The sequence below is a fragment of the Patella vulgata genome, chromosome 1 (assembly GCF_932274485.2).
Source record: "Patella vulgata chromosome 1, xgPatVulg1.2, whole genome shotgun sequence".
Taxonomy (NCBI): Eukaryota; Metazoa; Mollusca; class Gastropoda; family Patellidae; genus Patella; species Patella vulgata.
The window spans coordinates 1316953-1342094 of NC_065879.2; the positions used below are offsets into that span (position 1 = coordinate 1316953).

The 25142-nt window shown below is 34.9% G+C and overlaps 1 protein-coding gene across 1 annotated transcript in view; it reads right to left on the reverse strand.

Moving 5' to 3' along the window:
• LOC126808554 (transmembrane protein 164) overlaps positions 1-25142 on the reverse strand; it is a 26029-nt gene continuing 887 nt past the window's right edge. Inside the window, exons 2-6 of the mRNA XM_050533397.2 lie at positions 8783-9173; positions 7306-7422; positions 6570-6648; positions 2938-3038; positions 1-2558 (exon numbers count right to left, since the gene is read on the reverse strand). Of these exons, the coding sequence (XP_050389354.1) occupies positions 2253-2558; positions 2938-3038; positions 6570-6648; positions 7306-7422; positions 8783-9133 (954 nt within the window). The 5' untranslated portion in view covers positions 9134-9173 and the 3' untranslated portion in view covers positions 1-2252. The remainder of the gene's footprint in view (positions 2559-2937; positions 3039-6569; positions 6649-7305; positions 7423-8782; positions 9174-25142) is intronic.

Below are 25142 nucleotides of genomic sequence, written 5' to 3' on the forward strand. Positions count from 1 at the left end.
TTAATGTGAACGAAATGTTATACTGATAGCAGTCCTACAACCCAGTTTTATTTCACAGACCCTCAATGCAAACTGGACCATATCAAACAAAACAGGAATGTGGACGTATATTGCTGCGTTAGCGATGCTCTTGTTTATACTTTCGATGGCCTCAACTACATGAAGATCTAACTGGTTGTACTGGAAGGTTGCGTTAGAGGTCATAGGAATGGCTTTTGATTCTACGACATCAGACATTGATAAATCAATCAGCGTTGACGTTTCTTGTGGTTTACCCACAGTTCTGTGCATCGCACATGAAGAATTCGCTGTAACAGATTGTTTCATTGGCTAATCCCTCACTTCAACCAGAACGCCGGTAATATAACAACTCTTCCAGATCCTAGTGTAGTAAAGACAAGTAAAACCAAATTAATCTTGAACTATAAAAGAAACGAAATAGGATCTGTGTTTTAATCCGATTGGGTTTATATATCATGGATTGTATAATGGTGTTGCTGTTAAATCACACAACATCGACAATATATAGCGGTAATGAACCACATATGACTAGTTATCAGACTGGTTAGATGAGTCTACTACCAAAGCCCAGCTTAGGCATGGACCTTAATGGGGAGGCCCAGGGCCCCGCGGTTTATGGGGCAACACGGTTCATGGCAAAAAGAGAAAAATTTCAAATTCCAAATGAAAGTTTCACGGTAATAGCCGTTATATGTCATTTCCAAGCATTGTATGCCATTCGAAACTGAATAGATTTCGTCTGTGATCAGACTCCGCGATTCTAGTCAGGCCCAGGGCCCTGTTCCGGTTAAGCTGGGCTTTGTCTACTACAGATGCTATTGCTGCAATGTATGGAAATGATAGCACACAAATGAAAATACTGAGTATGTATGAAATTAACATGAACCTTGCCAAATGACTAGAGTTTGTTATCATTTCATGATGACTCATACATTAAATTAGAGGTAGTCAGTTGGAATCCTATTTGATTCGCTTCCTGTCTCACATACATGTAATTTCATAGCCCCTGTAAGGTTTTAGTAGTGCTAAAATAATTACATTTTTTACAGTAATAGCAGGTTAGTTTTGTCCAAGTTTCTAGAAAAGTGGTGGACAGACTTAAAGTGGTCTGTTTGTTTACAAAATACTTTCTGCATATTACTTTTTATCACTAAATAACGTTTTGAGTCTTTATCAAGTTGAAAGCAGTAATAAGCAGTAATTGTATTCTATAGAATTGTGATCTGTATATTCCAGTTTAATTACTAAATACCATTGAAACAATTTACTAAATAATATAATTATTATATTTTTGTAACCTTTTGATCCAATCGTAATCTGATTAAAATACAGATCTATATTTCGTTTCGTTTTTTTTTATACTTTCGATGGCCTACACTACATGAAGATCTGACAAGTTGTACTGAGAGGTCGCACCCTATGACATTGATTAATCAATCAGCGTTGACATTTCTATGGTTTTACCCACACTTCCAAGCAGAGTACGCCAAGAACTCGTTTTAACAGATGGTTTCATTGGCTAATCCCTCATGCCATTCAGAATGCAGGTTATGTATCAACTCTTCCAGATCCCAGTGTAGTGAAGACAAGTAAAACAAAATTTTGAACTATAAAAAACGAAACGAAATAGGAACTGTGTTTTAATCAGAATGATCCAATCATTAAACCTGGATGATATTCTATGGTATATTCTAACCAATCCGAATATTGTTAACTAAATACTATTAAGAGAAAATCGTGATTAAATTTAAGAGAGAAACCATCCAATATGGCCTGATTAAATTTAAGAGAAATCAGCAGAAATATTAACAAAGCGTTAGAGTTAAAGTGTCTTGAGAGGTTTACAACTTCAATAGAAAGATATTTTATCTTACACGTATCTTTTCAGAATTGAAAGGACTCAGTGATAAATTTCATAACTGGCCTTCAAAGAATCCAAAGGACTCAGTGATAAATTTCATACCTGGCCTTCAAAGAATCCAAAGGACTCAGTGATAAATTTCATACCTGGTCTTCAAAGAATCCAAAGGACTTAGTCCTAAATTTCATACCTGGCCTTCAAAGAATCCAAAGGACTAAATTTCATACCTGGTCTTCAAATTTACATTCTGACTGTCTTCTTATAAAGAAGAATATTATTAAGTTAATATTTACAAATGTTCATAATTTTTTGATGACATTGTGCATTATTATATAAGTTAAAATTGTCATAATCTAACACATTTGCGCTTTTAGTTCGCCTTCAAATGTCCGTTAATTTGTTTCACATCTTCACTTTTGTTGCCAGACAAAATTCTATTTGTAACATTGCTTATTTTTCCGTTAGTTGTGTTTGTAGAGGAGACTAACCATGGTTCTTCTATGCAATAATCGTGTTTGGGTCGAATATTAAAATACTGTGCGGCCCAGGCGTATATCTTTCCTAGAGTTGGTATGAGTATAACTTGATGAGATATTGCGCACAGCCGATAATATGGGCCATGGAAAGGATCAGATATTGCCGGACATAACATATTGTTTAAATTTACGTGAGAAATCTGTGGAAGAAAAAAGAAACACATATAATGTAAACTCAAATTTGCAAAATTAAAAAAAAAAAGCAGTTACCAGGCAAGATACGCCCACATTTTGCAAGACATGGATATAGAAAAAACCAAAATAAAAATAAGCGTTTTTTTGTACAATCAGGAGCCAAAATCCAGGAAGTTATGGTCTGAAATACGTGAAAACATTGGTGTGCACGTAAAAGATCCCTTGGCAGTTGGAATTCCATGTAAGAGTATGCCATAGTGCCGCTGCCCAGGCAAAATTTCCCTCATAGCACACTGTATGGCGTATGTCTGTCTTCATTAGCCCGGTAGAAGCAGAATAGTAGGACATTAAACCCCATATTTGTTAGATATATAAACTACTTACAAGAGCAGCTGTTTGTAACGGTACAAAGTGATATATAATTTGAAAACCTAACGTCATCAATGCCCAACTAAAATCTCCCAGTTGTTCAGGAATGTATACACCTGAAAAATAAATACAATATGTTAATTATATGTACCACCAACACAAGCCTGGAAATAAGGCACCTGTCACAGACAATGTCAGGAGGCATAGATTCAGGCTTTGTCAGGCACTAATCCTCTAGTGCCTGTCATTTTGTCCAGCACTGATTTGTTTTTTTTATTGATATTATTAATACATGTCAGGCAATAAGTTGAAAATTTCAGGTACATCGAAAACTGTTATGTCCAGGCCTGTTCCTCAACAGCTAGTTGTGCTTTTAAATACATAACCATCCACTGGTAAACATATCACTCTTAACCCTTTCATTGCGTCTACCCGGTAGTACCGGTTATTATAAAATGTCGTTAAAATACGTGTACCCGGTATTACCGTGTACTCAGTAAAGCCAACGCTAAAATTAGTACCGTAACTGCAAGTGCCATCTATTGTATTTTCTATACACTAGAACATATTTCCATGTGTTTCAAAGCAGCAAACCGTAAAATGGCGGAGTGCATAGTGACAACGTAGACGATGCACTCTCGACAAAGTAGTGAATGACGTCTTGCAGACCAACACGTGGACAATTTCGAGGCGGGTGATAAACATAATTCGTTTGCAGTTACTTGATAATGATAGTAGTGAGGACTGTGATTGGTATTATGAAGTACGTGTGTGAATTGTTGCGCGACGTTCCGCCTATGGCTATGTCTCCCGTGCATGATGAACAAGCCCAATGTGAACACGATAGCCCTGTGTCTGCCGTAGATTCTGACAATAATTCTGATGTTGATAATAATGCTGACCTGCTGGATCGTAAAGGGCGTAGGCAATTCCTGAGTCTCGAACGCGTAGATCTATTGACTGACTATATTGATAATGATATCATGATATGGGACTTGGGGATGAAAGTGAAAGTGAAAACAAGGTATTGCAATCCGCACATGGTCATGGCAGCGGGAGATGTGATGCGCGTGTTCGTCGTGGCATTGCTCATGGCTGCTATTGATATTTTTGTTCATTTTATATATCTTTATCAAAATCCAGTGAAAAAAACAATATCTCATAAGTATTTCCTGGAGAAAAATTCGTATTCGTGTTAGCTTTAGTGAGAAATGAGAAATCCAAAATGGCCGCCATGACGTCACGTGACATTATTATGCAAATTTCCAAAATTCTATTTTTTTCCACTTAGCCCAACCTTATGCCCATCCCAAAAGACAAAAAGATTTTTCATAAAAGCTTTCATAAGTACTGTTTGGCATTCAGTTCCAACCCCGCTTTTTTCCTCAAAAAAGGGTCTAACACAGGCAGTGGATTTACGTCTCGCATGGAAAGGGTTAAATACATAACAATAAACTGAAAAACATATCAATCTTAAATATATAACCATCACCTGGACTTCATATCACTCTTAAATAATGCCTGACATTGTCTGTGACAGTTGCCTTATTTCAAGGTCTGGCTGGAAGGATTTTAGTTTTCCTATTCATTAATTTTAACAAAAGAACCAGATTGAAAGAGAGAGAGAGAAATGGGGTTTAAGGCCCACTCGACACAAACTAGGTCATTTCGGGACTAACATATGGTTCAATTTTATTTCAATAATTCGCTTGCGCGTAGGGGTCTTTAACAGTGGGAGGAAACCAGAGGACTTGGAGAAAACTCACGAGGTTGGACAGACGACCCTACTCCTTGTCACGTACAATGACAGATCTTAGGATACAGCGAGCACGTGATAGCCATTCGGCCATCCAACCCTCCCGATTGAAACAAGACTGATTACCCTAATTCTATATAAGCTTATTCTCTTTGTTTCCATGTATTGTTAATTTATTCATGTGCATGTTTTATTATTGGGACTATATTTAATATTATTAGATTACAATAGATTGGGACTATATTTAATATACTGGTATGTAAATAATAAAGGATATCTGTTATTACATATGTACATATCATTTATCACGTACATTCCTGACTATGAATAAATAATTTTAATATATCTATCACAAATAGAAAATAAATATATCGATTCGGTTATTCTGACATTACCAAAAGCCTTTTTAAGCTATCTTACGTGTACCGAGAAAAAAGCTATTGTCATAGTCTTTTGTCAGAAATCTAATTCAAATACAAATCTAAATTTTGTTTCATTCTTTTATACTTTCAATGGCCTCTACTAAATGAAGATCTGACCAGTTGTAGTGGAGGTTATGTCAGGGGCTTTTGACCCCATGACATCAGACATGATTAATTAATCAGCGTTGACGTTTCTAGTGGCTTTTGACCCCATGACATCAGACATGATTAATTAATCAGCGTTGACGTTTCTAGTGGTTTACCCACAGTTCCGTGCATTGCACGCCAAGAACTCGCCGTAACAGACCGTTTCATTGGCAAATTCCTCACTTCAACCAAAACGCTGTTAATATAACAACTCTTCCAGATCCTAGTGTAGTAAAAACAAGTAAAATGGAATTTTGAACAATAAAAAACGAAATGAAATAAGATTTAAAAAGGGATCAACATAAAGGAGTATTGAAATTAATATGGCTCCCTGTAATCCAATCTTCATGTAGTGTAGGCTATTGAAAGTATAAACAAACGAAATATAGATCTGGGCCCTTATTCACGAAAACTTAAACTAAGATACAATCAAAATTTTAAGAAATACTGCAATTCGATTGGCTGACCAGTAAAATCAATTTACATATATCCAATGAAGTATTTCTTAAAATTTCAGTTGTAACTTAGTTTAAGTTTTCGTGAATAAGGGCCCTGTATTGTAATCAGATTATCCCTCATTACATTCAAGATGATTTAAATTCTTGTCTTACAGTAGTTGAAAACTAAGTATTGTTTAATGGTTGAGAGCGAGACATTAAAGTAGCTAAGTCTCCAACTCCATATCATCCACGGGCTGCGACATTGAAAACACAAATTATTTGTCAATTTACATCAACTTTGATGTTGTGATCTTACAGGGAAAAGATGGGCTTCTGATATCCAATATTTAAGACAAAATTAACATTTTACCTTTGGCACACAAATCGTGTACCATAATGTGTTTCGGTGCCATTTGTAACAAGGGACTCAAAAAACGAGGCTAGATATATTCCTCGAGTCATGTCAAACGGTGACCTCATATTCTTATCTGAAGAGCATGCACAATAAATACTATCGGTGTAGACTGGAATAACCAGATGCTAGTGACTGCCATTCTATTGAGACCTCTGGATTATTTCGCCGAACATAACTGACTTGAAATTAGAATAAAAACGGAAACGATTGAACGTAAATCATCAATTTATATACATTCATATTACATTATTATATGTGTTGCGACCCATTTGTGTCAATTTCTAGGTACCAAATATTAGCGATTTAGCTCCTTTAAGTAATATATTGTAACAACAAGAGGGCCCTGAGGTCACTCGTTTTCAATATTTTAACTACATGTAGTTACACTTGGCACATTGCCCGTACGATTATTTGAAATCAAAGGATGACGTCACATCTATATTTTAAAAATTATTATAAGTACTTACCTCCCATTCTCATTAGATAAAATGGTATGACTAACATTAATATATGTTGTATATAATAGGTTTCTGCTTCAAATGGTAACTAAAAACAAAAATATTTATATAAACAAATAATGGCGTCTTATCTCAACAGGCCTGGATTCGGAACTTTATTATTTGATCAGACTATCTTTAAAGGGTGTGACTGATTGCGGATATCAAAAACAAACTGTTGGTTCACTGAGTAAGGCAATGGTTCACTAACCAGCCATCAATCATCATATTGTCGACTGAGAAAGTTCCTCAGGATATCCAAGTGTGCATCACCCTTGTAGTGTACATGTTTATGTACATGTACACGTAAAAGAATACATTGCAGTTTGAATTGGACGAATATAAGGCCGCAACGTAGCTGTCTGGGCACAGTACACTATATGGCGTATGTAAAATGAAATGAGGGTTTAACATCCTACTGTTTGCTCCGACTGGGTTAATACATTGTGCTATGAGGGGAATTTTGTCCAGCCAGCGGCATTATGGCCTACTCTTACATGTATATTATTTTTTAATGGTGATCGAGAAATTAAAGGCTTGTAAATTAGACACTCATTATGAAAATTAATCAGTCAGCTTTAAGCTGCACACAAGTACAAATTACCGGTAGATGATTTTGGTTGATTTGATATTAAGTAAATGATAAAGAAATTAGTGGTAGATAGACAAGATTAAATGTTACCCAGGTTACAGTGATAAGACTCACCAATCTAGTATTAACAACAGGAAATAATAGAGCTATTGGAGCACCTGTTAACATGTGCATGTGAAAACGGAAAATACCAGTAACATATCTTCTAGGAGGTGCAGCTAATAAATATATCTGAAAACAAAACCTACTTTTAGTCAACATTTGTGCAACTTTTCTTTAATATATTGATATCAATGTAGTTTTGTCAGCAATCTTTTTAAGATATTTTAGCAACCATTAAGTGGAGAATACAACTAGACAAACCCAGATTGCCAATCTGAAACCTACTCAAAACTTTTTCTTTTCTCGCTTTCTTTAATTTCCATTTTAACATAAAATGACAATAACCTCAATTGCATATAATTTGTTTTAAGTTTAATTAAATTTCATATTTTGGTTTGCGGGTATAAATGTAATATTTATAGCACAGCGTGCATGAGTTAACAGGTTTAACCAGAGGTCGAGGGGTTAAACCTGTTAACGAATGAAGCATGCTATAAATGACTTAACATTGACAACTTCTCAATATGCTTATTGTTATTGCACAGAAAACCCACCCCACTCCTCTATATGATTTCTACTAAAACTAGTGTAAACCAGCAAAAGTGTGCAATAACATTGAAAATGTCTAGTTATTGCACGGTCATGCTCAACCCAATCAACTAGAGGGAAAACAATCTGCTTATTCAACGAAAAGAACAAAGAAAGATTTCCCATCCATGTTACAAGTATTAATACATGCACACTGGTTGACAGGTACATATATAAAGCAATCAGTCAACTAGATACAGTTGTATATGTAGAAATTGGGAAGAAATGATTTAAATAAAAACTCTGAGCCAATTCAACGAATAAACACCATTAAAGCCAGGTACATGTATTCCATTTTTATTTGTTACTTGTTTTACTTGTTTGGTTATTTACTAGTGTTAAATAAAATGTTTATCATGCTACATACAATGTAAATGAAATTTACCGTTTTTGACCTTTTGACCTCCAGGGTCACCAAGACTCCACGTGAATTTAGCAAGTTTACATTTTTATTGAAAGTGTGATTACTTTCGATCATTTTCAGCTTCTTTTCATAATACAAGAATAACTGCGCATTCACTTTCAGTGCAAATGAACTCATTTGACCCCGAGCAAAATTTTACTCTAGAAAAGTTGGGTCTGGTTTTGTGCCCATTTGATGCCCCCCCCCCTCCGGTCTAAATGCATGTCTTTTGATTTGTTGTTATTGCTTGTCTACAGGTGAGATAGAAAGAGAAATGGGGTTTAACGTCCACTCGACACAATAACTTTATTTCAATAATTCGCTTGCGTGTAGGGGTCTTTAGCAGTCGGAGGAAACCGGGGGATCCGGAGAAAACTCACAAGGTTGAAGAGACGACTCTACTCCTTGTCACGTACAACCGGGGAATCGAAACCACGCCAGACTTACTTCACCTGACATATTATCAACCAATGATAATCACTGAAACAGAATGCTTACCTGAACTATGCTTGCTACGTGACAGGGGTTAAATATCCATATCATTTGTCGGGTCGCAAATTTAAATCCTAACTCAATACCAAAAGTTAAACACATACACAATAACATGACACGTTTACCCCAATAATCCATCTCACGATTTAAAGCATCTTCTCTCAGGGGAGGTAACTTTAATTTACTGTACGTGCACCAAAATAGATATACAGCGAACAAACACGATAATCCACTTTCGATGAGTCTTTGAGTCAGGGAGAGAAATTCTGAACACTCCTTCCCGCCATTACCAGGTAAATTAAAGTCAACACCAGCCAAGACAAAATCAAAATGTCCACCAACAGAATTGTTCGCCATTGTTACTTTTTTTTCGCTATCTACTCCAAGAACTAAATTTCTGAAAAAGATAAACAGAAAGTTAATATTCATTGACTATGGTCATTATTGAGACAGAGACAGAGACAGAGAGAGGTTTATGTCCACCTGACACTTACTAGGTCATTTTGTGACTAACACATGGTTCAATTTATATTTCAGGGGGGGGGGGGGGATGATGGTCGAGTCATTGCGTCAACTGGCATGGTTTCAATTTTCGATTCCCCGGTTGCATGTGACAAGGAGTAGGGTCACCTGTCCAACCTTGTGGGTTTTCTCCAGGTCCTTTGGTTTCCTCCCACTGCTAATGACCCCTTCACACAAGCAAATTATTGAAATAAAATTGAACCATATGTTAGTCCCGAAATAACCTGTCAATTCTATTCCAATACGTCACTTGCACAGAGGCCTTTAAAGTTAGAGGAAACCAAAGCACCCGGAGAAAACCCACAAGGTTGGACAGGTGACCCTACTGCTGTCACGTACAAGACCAAGTACCATACATACATGTTTATAGACAGAACATAACTGAAATAATAATTCAATAATTTCCTATTTTCTCTTATCTCGATATGTATTGATATACCAGGGTATTTTATCATACTATTATTATGATCAATATGTTATCACTCCATTTATTAAACAGACAATAAATCATAAAAATATTTCAACAGTATGAATTATTTAGGACGTAACAAATATCAAATTTCTGCATGAAACAAAAACAACTACAATGTGTTTATTAATCTTTAGTTCAATTCATGTATCATATTGATATGACAGATTTCACCTGTTATGAATCTATAAACAGTAATTAGTCAAAATCATACTACAACAATTAAAATTATTCAAATTCTGAAATCAGTTGGCAATCAAGATGGTGTATATCATTTAGTACATGGTAGGCGACGTTATCAACAAATGAAATGAAATGGGGTTTAACGTCCCAATTGTCGGCACCAACTGGGCCATGCTTGGGACACCAACTGGGCTATGCTTGGGACAACAACTGGGCTATGCTTGGGACAACAACTGGGCTATGCTTGGGACAACAGTGTTGGTTCTACTCTTATATCGAATTCCAACTGTCAACGTATACACAGTTCTGGAACGACTGAAACGACTGGAACCTGTCAACGTATACAGTTCTAGAACGACTGGAACCTGTCCTCTGACCTTTACCACTGACAATCTTTCTATGTAACTCTACAGTGAAATCAAATTCAATCAAAAAAAGAAAAAAGATCAGGCTACTTGATCGAGTATAGATTTTTTTTCTGGTATATTGTCTCTTTAAACTTGGTTTTCACATGGTGTGACCTAGTCAGATAAGATATATTACACCAGGCTACAATTCAAATAATTTTAATCATCTCACACTACTGTTAGAATCTGATATGATTTAAATATAGATGTAAATATTAACCTTATAGATACAGGTAAAGATATATGATGTAAATATAGCCAGGTACAGATACAGGTACTGATAGTGATATATGATGTAAATATCAAAGGTATTGATACAGAGATATAATGTTACATGTACTCAGTGATATGATCAGGTCACAATCTTGTCAGAAGATCCATTTTTCAAACTATTTATGGCTCTTGTAGAAAGAAATTGTTAACATACATGTAAATGACAAGATATATCGTGGATGGCATTTAAGGCCAACCAAATATCAACAAAAAAAAACGTTTGGTTTTTCTTGAATCGAAATTGTAATGAGTGAAATTTATTTTTACCTCACTGAAACGAAATTTGATCGTTTATATAACAGTTTATGACCCCACATTTGTTCAATTTAGTAAGCTCTCCCAAGAGAAATGGCATCTATTATCCTATTTCGAAATAGCCCATTCCGTGCACCCTCCAAAAAGCCAATCAAATCATTTAGAAGGCTGATATGCGCGTAGAAATGTTACGATACAAATAATTGGGCTTTCCATGACTGATCCCGACTGCGACATAAATGATATGTCATGTTGGATAATATTTGAACCATTTCAAATCGAAATGGATTCACACTTAAAAACTTTTGCAACAAACGGCTATACAATTTCAAAAGATTTAGCAGTTATTCAACGTACAATAAATAGTACCTATCTTTAACTTAAATTACAATATGTGACCCCAGTAGATTGTTGTGTCACGTACACTGTTAGAATATGCTGATATTTTATCTCTTCAACAAATACATATGTCATATACACTTCTCTATCAAACTAGGACAAACAAAGTACTCTAAATCTTCCAAATAATAAAAAATACGCTTACTCATGGTTGAAGGGGAAACCTGCTGGTAAAATTATTGAACCATACAAACACTAGTCACTCATGACAATATTACATGGTTTACACTTTTAACATTCAAATTAGGTATTAAGTTCAATTTACTTTACATAATCTATTTTAGGTACCCAGTTATAATAGTTTAAGTCTAACCCTTAAAGATACATTATGTAAGATTTAGATAAAGAGCTGATCATTCTTGCTATACTAGGTAGATAATGTAAAATGAAAATATTGAAAATTTCATTCAAATTACATGTACTTCATTCTGAACCAAGTTATCATTGTTTGTAGTTTTGACAAGATGTGCGCATTGTGGTAACCTGGGTACTGGTATTTAAAGACTTAGCCTCGCTTTCACTTTATTAAATTAAATTCTTAAATGGTGAATCCTTCTAATCTAGTTAAAATCTAAATGAAATGAGGTTTAACGTCCTACTGTTCTGCTCCGAACTGGGCTAATGAAGACGGACATACGCCATACAGTGTGCTATGAGGGAAATTTTGCTCGGACTGCGGCACTACGGCCTACTCTTATATCGAATTCCAACTGTCAAGGGATCTTTTACGTGCACGCCAATGTGTATACAGGACCTCGGTTTTTCGTCCCATCCGAACGACTAGACAGCTGTCCTTGTCAGGCCCTCCGTCCTGCATCACTGACAAGGAGGAACCACGCCGGAAATCGTTAATAAATGCCTAATTAATAATTTATAACATCTAAGGGCTAAAGAAAGACCTGCAGTAGACAGATTTAGTTCTTGAATAATGTATGTTTATTAGTGGGTAAATGGCTGTATTAAAAACTACCCTGGTCATATATCACTGATACTTTCATATATCTTCAATCCTTCATGTGACTCTATGTACTGGTGTATTGTACATGTTCACATATACAACACAATACATGTACTATACTCATCATTATTAATATAAACCGATACGGTTCAATGATTTACTTTTAAAATCATTTTAGTGTCATAGCAGGGATCTTAATCAGACCATTATTATAGGCTTCAGCTGCTTTATTTCGAAAAAACTGATTGGTAAAACAATGAACCGGCCACTATGGTATCATAAATCAATCTACTCTCGGCTAAATTACAATGGGTTAATTACTGATTTTTAATTAAGTAGTCAATCAACTTGCTTGTTGGCTACAACAACTGTCATACCTTAGTGAGAATCAGCCGTGTGGTTCATAATCCAAGTAATTAGCACATTTAACTGTATTTTTGATAATCCAGTAAAAAAAAAAGAAAAGGTCCAGAAAAGTTGCCTTTGTGAAAATAAGCCACATGACGATTGAAGATGATCTCAGTATGACAGTCATCGCCAATAGGTTGTCCATTTAGATTATGATATTGCTTAATAATGATACTGTATTTCATGTTAACAAAACAGAAAGAGAGCAATAGGGTTAAATATATGGTACAGTATACGACGTGTGCAGAAACCAGAGAAAACACAGATTGAAATCCAAGACTTGCATTTAACAGACAGAAAGACATATGGTTAAACTTTATTTCAATAATTCGCTTGCGCGTAGGGGGGTCTTTAGCAGTGGGAGGAAAACAGAGGACCCGGAGAAAACCCATGAGGTTGGACAGGTGACCCTACTCCTTGTCACATACAACCTGGGAATCAAAACCATGGCAGCTGACTCAATGACAGACCTTATGATACAACGCCCATATGCTAAACATTCGGCCATTTAACAGGCGTTATGACCTACATCATACCCATTAGACCACTTTGCCATCAAACACCTTGGAAATAGATGGCAAGGTTACATTGTGAGTTGTATTCTGATCAAAGGCTTGGTTAATCAAGGTACTTACACCTATCAGTATATATAGCTCTGATTACAATACAGGTATATAATACAGGTATATGTAGCTCTGATTACAGGTATATTTACCTGGTTCGTGTAATTAACAATCAGTTTTACACTAATAAAAGATGGGATCAATAACACTCCATTGATCACGTCATGTAACAGTCTTCTATTTTAATTCCAACTACCCAGTACTGTCTGTCTGGTGTGTACTTAGCCGAGTGAGAGAGAGAGAGAGAGAGAGAGAGAGAGAGAGAGTTTCACGGCCACACAACCCAATCTAGGTCATTTCGGAACTAATATATTTCAATAATTCATTTGCACATAGGGGTCTTTAGCAGTGGTAGGAAATCAGAAGACCCATAGAAAACACACGAGGTTGGATAGTAGGGATGTAATTAATTTTTCGGCCCGTAAACTTTATAAAGACAGTGATATATTCAAACCATATTTACACCATTTTACTTTCATTTGTTATATTGTAGAGTTTAAAATCAATAACAGAGTACTGCAAGCTCACCATATTTGGTAAACCATTTTTAAAGCTCTTTTTAATGATTTTATTTCAAATTCTTGGAAAAGATTTCACCAATCTGATTAAAGCACAGATCCTATTTCATTTCGTTTCGTATTTTTTTTAATAGTTCAAAATTTTGTTTTACTTGTCTTTACTACAATAGGATCTGGAAGAGTTGTTTTATAACCCACGTTCTGGGTGATGTGAGGAATTAGCCAATGAAACGGTCTATTATGGCGAGTTTTTGGCTTGAGGTGTATGGAACTGTGGGTAACCCACTAGAAACATCAACACTGATTGGTTAATCAAATGTCTGACGTCATAGCGTCAAAAAACGCTCATATGACCTCTGACGTGACCTTCCACTACAACCGGTCAGATCTTCATGTAGTGTAGGCCATCGAAAGTATAAAAAAAAAAAAACGAAATATAGATCTGTATTTTAATTAGATTGAGATTTCACGATATAAACTAGAATTGTTATACTCTGTTGATTGCCTCGTCCACTAAAATAAGTCCAACTTTTACTAGAGAATATCACTGAAGTACATATAGTAATATATTAAAATTATGCATTGGGACCAGACATGATGATAGGATCGATGTAAGCCGGTATTAATCATTCATATCAACCATATTCCTGCTCGAGTACCTCTGTTTAATGTCATCTCTAACAATGTGAATCAACTCCAAGGAAACCGAATAATCGCTACACGGTCATTAGAGAACTGATGTTTCTCTTCACCAAAGTCAATAAAATTATTTACGGATTTCACTCAGTAATGCAACAAAGCATGATACATACATCAATTTGATAATAAATAAAAAGGACAATAGGTGTAAGATATGTAACTGAGGGAGACAGACGAGTCAATAGATGGATAGAAGTGATACACGTAGGTCTGTTGTCATTTCAACACTTCAAATAAATATTGTTTATATAGAATACACTTGTAGGTTAAAATAATACAAGTATAGCAGTCTACATTGTGGCCATTATGAGAGATTAGATAAAGAGCTGGAAGTTCGTGCTATAATAGTTAAAAACTAGATAATGTAAAGGGAATATGCTGAAAATATAGTTAAATTGCTTCACTCTAAGCTGAGAAAACCTTATTTTAAAATCACTGTAGGCTCGATTATCATTGTTACCGCTGTCAAGAAAATTAACAAAGTCTCAATTATCCATTTTTGCGTTTAATCATCAACAGACGTTGAAAAGCAGATCTGATTCAAATCCAATGTAAATCGAACAGATAAAATGGCATCGAGAGTGGATAAGTTAAATAATGTCTAATTAATAATTTAGATAACATTTCAGGCAGATTTAGCTCTTGCATAATGTTTGTTTAATATTAATTTTTATTTGACATTATATAATGAATATCAAAACTATTCAAATTTCAATCTGTTCGCGAGGATACTGGACCAACGAAGTCTAATCTGCGGGCCTGGATATATCGTTGAATTAATGTATCATGATTCACATTCCAACGATTCGCGTATTGAATCGTGAGACACTGAATCGTTTTATTTTTATGTTTGTTTTGTCACTTCAATAAATAACCTGTCGATCTTTATTATCCACGTCATGCATTATCCATAGGTAATGTACACAAACACTCTTAGATTGTTCTGGTCCTTATTTGGATCCACATCAATATCGTGTCATAAAACAGTTTTATTTCTTCGACATCGACAAGACTAAAAAGATCAAGTATTTATATATCCTGTTGTTTTCTTGGTAAATATTGACCTGGTTATGAATCGTGATACGAATCGTATTGTAGCACCTGAATCGCAATACGTATCGTGACTGTCGTGGCAATACCCACCCAGTACTACTGGCAATAAAATATTTGTACTTGTGTACCTGACACATTATTAGGCACTATTTTAGGTTATACCTGACATTTAGGGCTTATCGTTCGACAGTAAGAAACAATCCAAATCTGTGCCAGACAGGTTTCACAGAAATTGTGCCCAACAAAGCATGAGATTGTGTGTGACCGTGTCAGCGACAAGTTTCACATTTCACGACTTGCTACTCAGTGAATAACAGGGACACCAAATAGACCAATAACACAACTTACTAATTTGACAAGCAGTTATAAGATATTCAATTGCTGAAACCACATCAATATAGAATAGAATCTATAAATATATAAAATTTGTAATTATTAAGTACATCTTCATGCTAGTAGTAAACTTACCCGTAAAATAGGAAGCCTGTAAAAGTTGAATAAATAGATAACATTAAATTCAGAACCAACGTTTATATGTACATGTAGGTAACTGATAAAATCTGACGTCTATACTTATACATGTACATATTAAAAGTAATTGATATCAACTGTAATAATTGAATAATTCTTATATGTAGAAAACTGATATAAATTGACGTTTATACTTCTAGTCTCAAAAAAAAGGGAAAAAAAACAAACCAGGAAGATATACATGTAAATATATAGATTAATAATTTTATAGAGACGGTAAATATTATCTGAGTTACATTCAATAACAGATTATTAACAAGTTTATATTTAGATACAATCTCTAACAAGAAAATATAATCTATAATTCAATGACAGGTGGGCCTAGATGGGTCAGGATAACCTCAAAATCCCCCCCCCCCACGCCGCACCCAAACACACAATAGATCTAGATGGAATCAATCTTAAGGCAATCGAAATTAAATGTGGTTTAATGAAATGAAATGGGGTTTAACATCCTACTGTTCTGCTCCTACTGCATGGGCTAATGAAGACGGACATACGCCATACAGTGTTCTATGAGGGAAATTTTGCCCGGGCAGCGGCAATATGGCCTACTCTTATATCGAATTCAACTGCCAAAGGATCTTTTATGTGCACAGCAATGTATACATCCGATCGACTAGACAGCGGTCCTTGTCAGGCCCCCCGTTCTGCACCACTGACAAGGGGAAACCGCGCCGGAAAATCCCAATGAACTTTCTCAGCCAATGCAGGAATTGAACACGTGACCTCTTAGACTAGCGAGCCAGCGTCTTATCCACTTAGCCACCACATGACAATCAATAACAATATATATACATTTAACGCACTAAACTCCATGATGTATTAAGTGCTACAAAATGTCTAATGACATTATGGTTTCTATTCTATGACAATTCCTAGCAAATAAAATAGTGCTGGCATGATATTGTACAAGTGCAATTTTTGTGAGAGAAGAGAAGAGAGAGAGAAATGGGGTTTAACGTCCACTTGACACAAACTAGGTCTTTTCGGGACTAACACATGGTTCAATTTTATTTCAATAATTGGCTTGTGTGTAGGGGTCTTTAGCAGTGGGAGGAAACCCAATTCCTTGTCACATACAACCAGGGAATCAAAACCATGTCAGTTGACTCAATGACAGAGAAAAATGGGGTTTAACGTCCACTCAACACAAACTAGGTCATTTTTTCGTGACTAACACAAGGTTCAATTTTATTTCAATAATTCGCTTGCGCGTAGGAGTCTTTAGCAGTGGGAGGAAACCGGAGAACCCAGAGAAAACCCACGAGGTTGGACAGGCGACCCTACTCCTTGTCACGTACAACCAGGGAATCGAAACCCTGCCAGTTGATTGAATGACAGATCCTTATGATACAGTGCGCACACACTAACCATTCGGCCATCCAACCCCCCTGTAATTCTTGTGAATTATCTTTCATGCTTCATTGTTAAATAAATAAAGACAGGACTCTTGTTGAGTGTTAATATTTCTATATTCCATTGGTTAACAAATAATCAACATACTATTAATGCAACAAATATTGGTTCTATGTTTAATAGTAGATAAGCTCCAATATGGATATGTGAATTGACATAAACTTGTGTCTCCAAATACAGGTAAATAAGGTCTTTCTAGGAATGTGATTTAACTTGATCTTCCAATGACACGTCTGTAGCAAGGTTCCCCATAACTGATTCATTTGGGTCTACATGTATATTACCCTAGGGTATTAATCCTATAAATCTATCGTCTATACAAACAATATACCATGGTAAATAAACGCTTTAGCCCGTAGACGTTAACTGCAATTTATAAGATCAATTTAAAGTGTAAAACAAAGAATACTGGAGACAGGTAATTACAGAAATATATAAGACAATATGAAATAGATATACATGTAAATGTGTGTGTGTGTGGGGGGGGGGGGGTAATTAAGATGGATTAAGATCTATTAAAATATGGCTAAAGTGTTCCAATGGCTTCCAAACTGTTCTCTATATATTGCACCACATTTTTGTTAATTAATCATTATTTGATTGATAACAATACCTGTATGAGTAGCATGTTAATAAATCCAGAAGTAGAATATCCATATACATGTAAGAGTGTTTGTTTTTAGTGAAATCTATTTCTATATGTCTTATAAGGATTACATTCAAATATAGTTTACTGAATTAAGTGCGATTAGCGCGATGCATTAAACATTTGCTATTGGGTCGCAATACACCCTACTACAAAATATTGTTGAATCGATGTATCGTGATTCATTCTCTCACGATTCTCATTTTTAATCACAAGATGCTGAATCGATTTTTACGATTTTTTTTTAATATTTTTTTTGGTCTCATAAGCAACTAACCTGTCACTCTTAATCATCCACGTCACACATTATCCATACATACACAGACACTCTTAAATTGTTTTGGACCTTATTTTGACCTGAACAGTAATTACAATTTTCTTTCCAGAAAAAGAAATTAATCAATGTAAAGAAAGAATCTGGTAATGTTATTATCTTGAACCGTGGATCAGCAGAAAAAAACATCATCTGGGGAGAGAGAGAGAGAAATGGGGTTTAACGTCCACTCGACACAAACTAGGTCATTTCGGGACTAACATATGGTTTAATTTTATTTCAATAATTCGCTTGCGCATAGGGGTCTTTAGCAGTGGGAGGAAACCGGAGGACCCGGAGAAAACCCACGAGGTTGGACAGGCGACCCTACTCCTTATCACGTACAAACATCATCTGGCTAATCTGGGTTAACATGTGCTGACAAGCATGTGTCTTGTTAAAATTTATTTTTGTTTCAATATGTACATATAAAGAGACATCTTTTGAAACCAAACAAGTCTTTCGATCCCTGCATATGTCCGAGAAAGTTCATCCAGATTTTCCAGCGTGGTTTCCCCTTGTCAGTGATGCAGAACGGAGGGCCTGACAAGGACAGCTGTCTAGTCGTTCGGATGGGACGAAAAACCGAGGTCCCGTTGGCGTGCACGTAAAAGATCCCTTGCCAGTTGGAATTTGATATAAGAGTAGGCCGTAGCGCCGCTGCCCGGGCAAAATTTCCCTCATAGCACATTGTATGGCGTATGCCCGTCTTCATTAGCCCAGTTTAGGAGCAGAAGAGTAGTACGTTAAACCCCATTTCATTTCATTTCCAAACAAGTTTGATCACAGCACAAGACAACCTTTGGTTCTGACAACAAACATTTTCAATCTTTGAGCTTTACACCCCAAGAAAGAATTTTTCTTTAGAAACTAAAATAGAAAGTGTGCAAGTCTGTATATACTTACTAGATTTATGGTATGAATATTTTTACGTCTGATGACTGATGAGCTACTACTAGGATCTGGGTTTCACTCTGATACAAATCATAATCATTCTCTATACATGTATGCAAATTAGTCTAAGGCCAAACCAATTTTACGTCTTCAAGATCTTACTAAACAGCCTCACATGAGGCCTGTTCATTACTTTAAATATCAAAACTATTATTAAAAATTGGGTTTCTTAGAGAAATGCAATGGATCCTTTTTTTTTCAAAATTTATGGTTTTTTTAATGAATTTTTTTTTTTTTAACAGATGTTCCAGATAAACTAAATTTCAAATTGGTTTGGCCTAAACATTGTAGAGGTTTAATCAATATAACAACAGGATTAATTAATCATAAGACTAAATTGGCAATCTCTTACTCAATAGATATTACCCATAAATGAGTACCTTACACGCGTTATCTTTCAAGGTCTCATAGTGATATAATGAACATGCTAATTAATTAATAAAATGTAAGATCAATCTTGTCAATTCTGTCCAATGTTTGTTTCCATTGTAAGCAGAAATTTGGTCAGGAGTTGCTATCCATCTTCAAGGTATTTTCGAAAAAAAGTCAAACAACAACAAAGAGAGAGAGAGAGAGAGAGAGAGAGAGAGAGAGAGATGGGGTTTAATGTCAACTCAACACAAAATAGGTCATTTCGGGACTAACATATTGTTCAATATTTAATTCAATAATTCGTTAGCGTGTGGGGTTCTTTAGCAATGGGAGGAAACCGGAGGACCTGGAGAAAACCCATGAGGTTGGACAGGCGACTCTACTCCATGTCACATACAACCGCAGAATCAAAACCGCGCTAGATGACTCAATGACAGACCATATGATACAGACCAAGCCATTCGGTCATCCAACCCCTAAACAAGAACAGATACATGTACAAATAGATGGTATAATACCCTTACAGGATATAAAGGGTTGGTTAATGGAATGATGTTAGAAAACTGCTTCTTGGTCCGATATCCCAAAAATAGATAGATTACACTGATTAATGCTCATCATCGATTCTAATTAACATTACACTGAGTTTGAATATTCTACCTTAATTAGAAGCACAGTTAGTGTGCTTCACAATCTGGTTAAAACACAGATTCTATTTCGTTTCGTTTTCTATAGTTCAAAATTTCGTTTTACTTGTCTTTACTACACTAGGATCTGGAAGAGTTGTTATATAACCTGTGTTCTAGTTAATGTGTGGGATTAGCTAATGAAATGGTCTGTTACAGCGAGTTCTTGGCGTTCCGTGCAGGGAACTGTGGGTCAATCACTAGAAACGTCAACGCTGATTGATTAATCAATGCCTGATGTCATAGGGTCAAAAGCCGCTTGTATGACCCCTGATGTGACCTTCCAATACAACCGGTCAGATCTTCATGTAGTGTTGGACATGGAAAGTATAAAAAAAACGAAACGAAATAGAGATTTATATTTTAATCAGATTGGGTGCCCTATGATCATATCTTACCATACATGTATGTAAATCTTATCAATTCCTTTACAAATGTCACAATAAGTTGAAGTATGCCCTTGACTAAAGATACAAGGTTTAAGATCACAAACTGCTATTCTTCTTAAAGATACAATATGTAAGAGCTAAATCTGTCTATCAAAGTTATTTCTTTTGGCTTCATATGTTATACAATGTATAAATTATTTTTTTTACATTTGCTAACATGACAAGCCTATAATCAACACTCTAGAAATGAAATGAAATGAAATGGAGTTTAACGATGAATTCCTAGAGAAACACGGCGAATTCCTAGAGAAACACGGTGAATTCCTAGCGAATCGTAGAGAAAAATCGCCGCGGAATCAAGCGAAATATCACCGTGAAATCTAAGAGAATTCCGAGAGTTTTTTTCACCGATTTCGGTCCAAATAATTTGGGATGAACTGTATTATAGCAAGATCATCCAGCTCTTTATCCAAATTCTATATAATGCATCTGTTGTCGCAATAATAATGTAGTTAAAAATTAGATAACGTAAATAGAATATGTTGAAAATTTCAGTCAAATTGCTCCACTCTGAACCAAGACACATGTATTAGTGATTGAATTTTAAGCCCAGCCTCAATCATCATTACTAAAGTTGGTACGATAAAAAAACATAGTTTCGATTATCCAATTTTGGATTTAATCATCAATGAGCGTTGAGCAGCAGATCAGATTCAAATCCAGTGAAAATCTGACACACAAGATGGCATCGAGAGTTGATTATGGTTTGGATAAGTTAATTAATGTTTAATTAATAGTTTATATAATATTTCAGGCCTAAAGAAAGACCTGCAATAGGAAGATTTATCTCTTGCATAATGTATGTTTAATTTACATGTACCATCCAATAGTGAATCATCCGCCTTATAATAAAACGATCGCATGTATATTTATAATATTGCACAATACAATACCATCTTACTTACACAGTAAACTGCACCCCACAATCAGTAATCACTAACGACCATATGTCGATTTTAGGAGATCTTTATTAATAGAATGTTGTTCATCAGAATCTTTTACTACTTACTTTACGCATTCAATATACATGTATAGTAAGTACACAAAGAATTTCTGAATTTAGTTTATTGACTATGTATGAAGTATATATATATTAAACCCAGCTGTCGGCTTTCTCTATAATTTTAATTGAGTCTGTGCACTATCGTGTTTTGTTTGATGTGCTAATTTATTCATAAATTAATCAAGTTCACCACAAATAGATGTTTTTATACAGAAGTGAGCTTAAAGAAGAGTCTTAGCAATAAACTAAATTGTTATGGGGTTTTCCCTTTCCTAGTGTAGGTTAGATGTCAATAATAGTACATGTATCATTACAAAGTCCAAGGTTTCTAACAGGTCAAGCTTCCTAATTAATGACTAAATTAATAACAAAGTAGTCACAAGCCAGTGAACATTGAAATTAGAAAAATTTTGAAGGAAAGAATCTCGGGCACATACGTCGTATATATCTTTTCCCTATTTGACAAGTGGTCAGAATTCCACATTTTGGGATCCCGGTGCTGGCAAAAGAGAACCGTCAGGATTTTTGAAGCTTGGTTCTCACTTGTCAGGTACTGTGCCTGCCGGGCTCACGAGGAAAGTATTCCTAACCGTCTGTGATAAAAAACTGGGGTACACATTGGCGTTCACATAAAAAAACCTTTTGCAGTTAGAATTTACCAAAGAGTAGGCAGAAACGCTGCTGTCCAGGCGAAATTCCACAACCTTGCGTTGCACAAGTAACCACAGAAATGAAAAATAATTATCATTTTCTATAAATAAAGTTTTCTCATTTAGTACTGAAGCCATTTTAGCACAAATGTTAGAATTCTCTAGAAATTGAAAACAATCGGCTGAAACCGGAACGAGGAAATCAATACTTTTAAGTGTGGTTACAGACATTTTTATTAGCACTCAATCAAGGAAAGGAAAGCAACAAGCAACATCTAATTCACAATAACTTTATAATTCGATTAGCATAATCACCAAAACTCCAAATATTCAATTCTTTAGAGTACAGTGTTTTTGATGAGTATCCATTAAAACTCTTTAGAAACCAATAAAAAATTTGTTTCACGAACAATCCAATCTTGAAAAATAACCATACTGTTGTGTCAATAATTAGATTTATCTCAGTTTCTGTTAATATCATATGACATTTGTTTAAATTTATTTTTTTTGTAAGAGTGAAATAATGTCTTTTTTAGTCTTATTATTAAATAAATCGCCATGTTACACAATATCAATATTTACTAATTAAGACATTTATAAATAATACATGATTTATGCTATCTTTTTCTCGTCCAGACACGATCCAAATCTAATGCCATAATTCTCTGTTTACTTTTAAGCATCTATGATATATTTTTAGATACATGTATCCTAATCAAGCTAGCCAACATATATCAAGCAAACTGAATCATTTTTCGCTCTTTAAATACCACTTGTTTATCAAATCAATGAGGTTCTGGAGCCATATGGTGCTTCAATTTCTGATAAATATTTACAACAATACCAACCAAATGGTCAGCTTTGTATAAATGCTCTGGCATGTTTAAATATAAGCATATGGGAGAAATCTTAAAATATTATATAGGGTCTAATATTGCAGTCAAAAAACCTTATTGTGATATACATGTATGTAAGGATTTATACTTCATCATCTGCAAATGATACAATTATAGCTACCATGCAAGTTTTGATAAAATTCAGTGGTAATTTTTTCTATAATAGGGTAGTAATTCCAAAAAGTTTTGATAAAATTCAGTGGTAATATGTTTTCTATAAGGTAGTAATTTCAAAAATCTATAGGTTTTTGATGAGGTTTAGAAATTTTGTTGATTTCTGAGGACTTCACATTGTATTGTATGGAAATTAAATTGATAACGTAAATAGAATATGCTGAAAATTTCAGCATTGCTCCACTCTGAACCGAGATATTAGCTTTTGAATTTTAGGCTAGCCTCGATCATCATTACTATAGTCGGTACAATAAAAAATAAAGCCTTGATTATCCATTTTTATTTTTAATTATTTTTCAAAATATGTATTCCAATATATCGCAGGCTAACGATGGCATCAAGAGTTGATTATGGTCTAATTAATAATTTAGATCACATTCCAGGCCTAAAGCAACACCTGCAATTTAGGGAGATTTAGATCTTGCATAATGTTTGTTTAAATATTTTGCTACATTGCCAAGCCTGGAAATAACACACCTGCTGGCCTGGAAATAACGCACCTGTCAGAGACAATGTCAGTCAAAAATTCAGGCTTCGTCGGGGACAAAACCTCTGGTGCCAGTCATTATGTCCGCCACTGATTTGTCTTTTTTATTGATATGTTTAGTACTTGTCTGGCAACGAGTTCAAAAAGTAGGGAGAGGGGTTTTACAAAGGCTAAGCCTGTTCCCCCAATCCCATTCAGACAACCTGAATAAAAAAATTGTTTATAAAAAAAAAGAGTTCAAAATGTAAGGTTCTACGTGCAGTTCATTAGTCCAAGACATTTTGTCAGGTACATGTACGAAAGACAATGTCAAACACAAATACAGGCTTTGTCTGGCAGTATTTTTCTGGTGTCTGTAATTTTGTCTTACACGATGTGTATTTTTTCACTGTTTTTATTGATATTATTATAAATACGTGTACCTGCATGTCGATTGTCAAGCACCAATTAGTTCAAAATGTCTGACACAATTTCACAGTGCTTGACATTTTGTCAGTACAACTAATACTGTATTTCTAAGCCTGTACATTTCAACTGAACTATATATCGTGATATAATTTTTCTTAGAATAAATATCACAACAATTAATGAATGCTAATTCTTTTCAAAGTATTTTATTTCTTCCGTTTCATTATTTCCTTGTCAAAATCCATTTTTAGAGAACAATGTTTCTGCAGAGTACAGAGATCAATTACTATTTAACTTGTTTGTTAATTAATTAATAGATCTTTAAAAACAATCATGCCAATTCACTTTTTGTCTTTTATAAAGCCCATTACTTACTACTTACATTAGTATAAAGTACACATTATTTTGATAAAATATTTCCTATATACTCAACTGTAAATGACACATACATGTAAGCTTAAAGGAGCTAAATCGCTAATAATTGGGACCTAGAAATTGACACAAATGGGTCGCCACGCATATAATAATGTAATGTGAATGTATATAAACTGATTTACATTCAACCTTTTCTGTTTTTACTGTAATCAGTTATGTTCGGCGAAATACGCCAA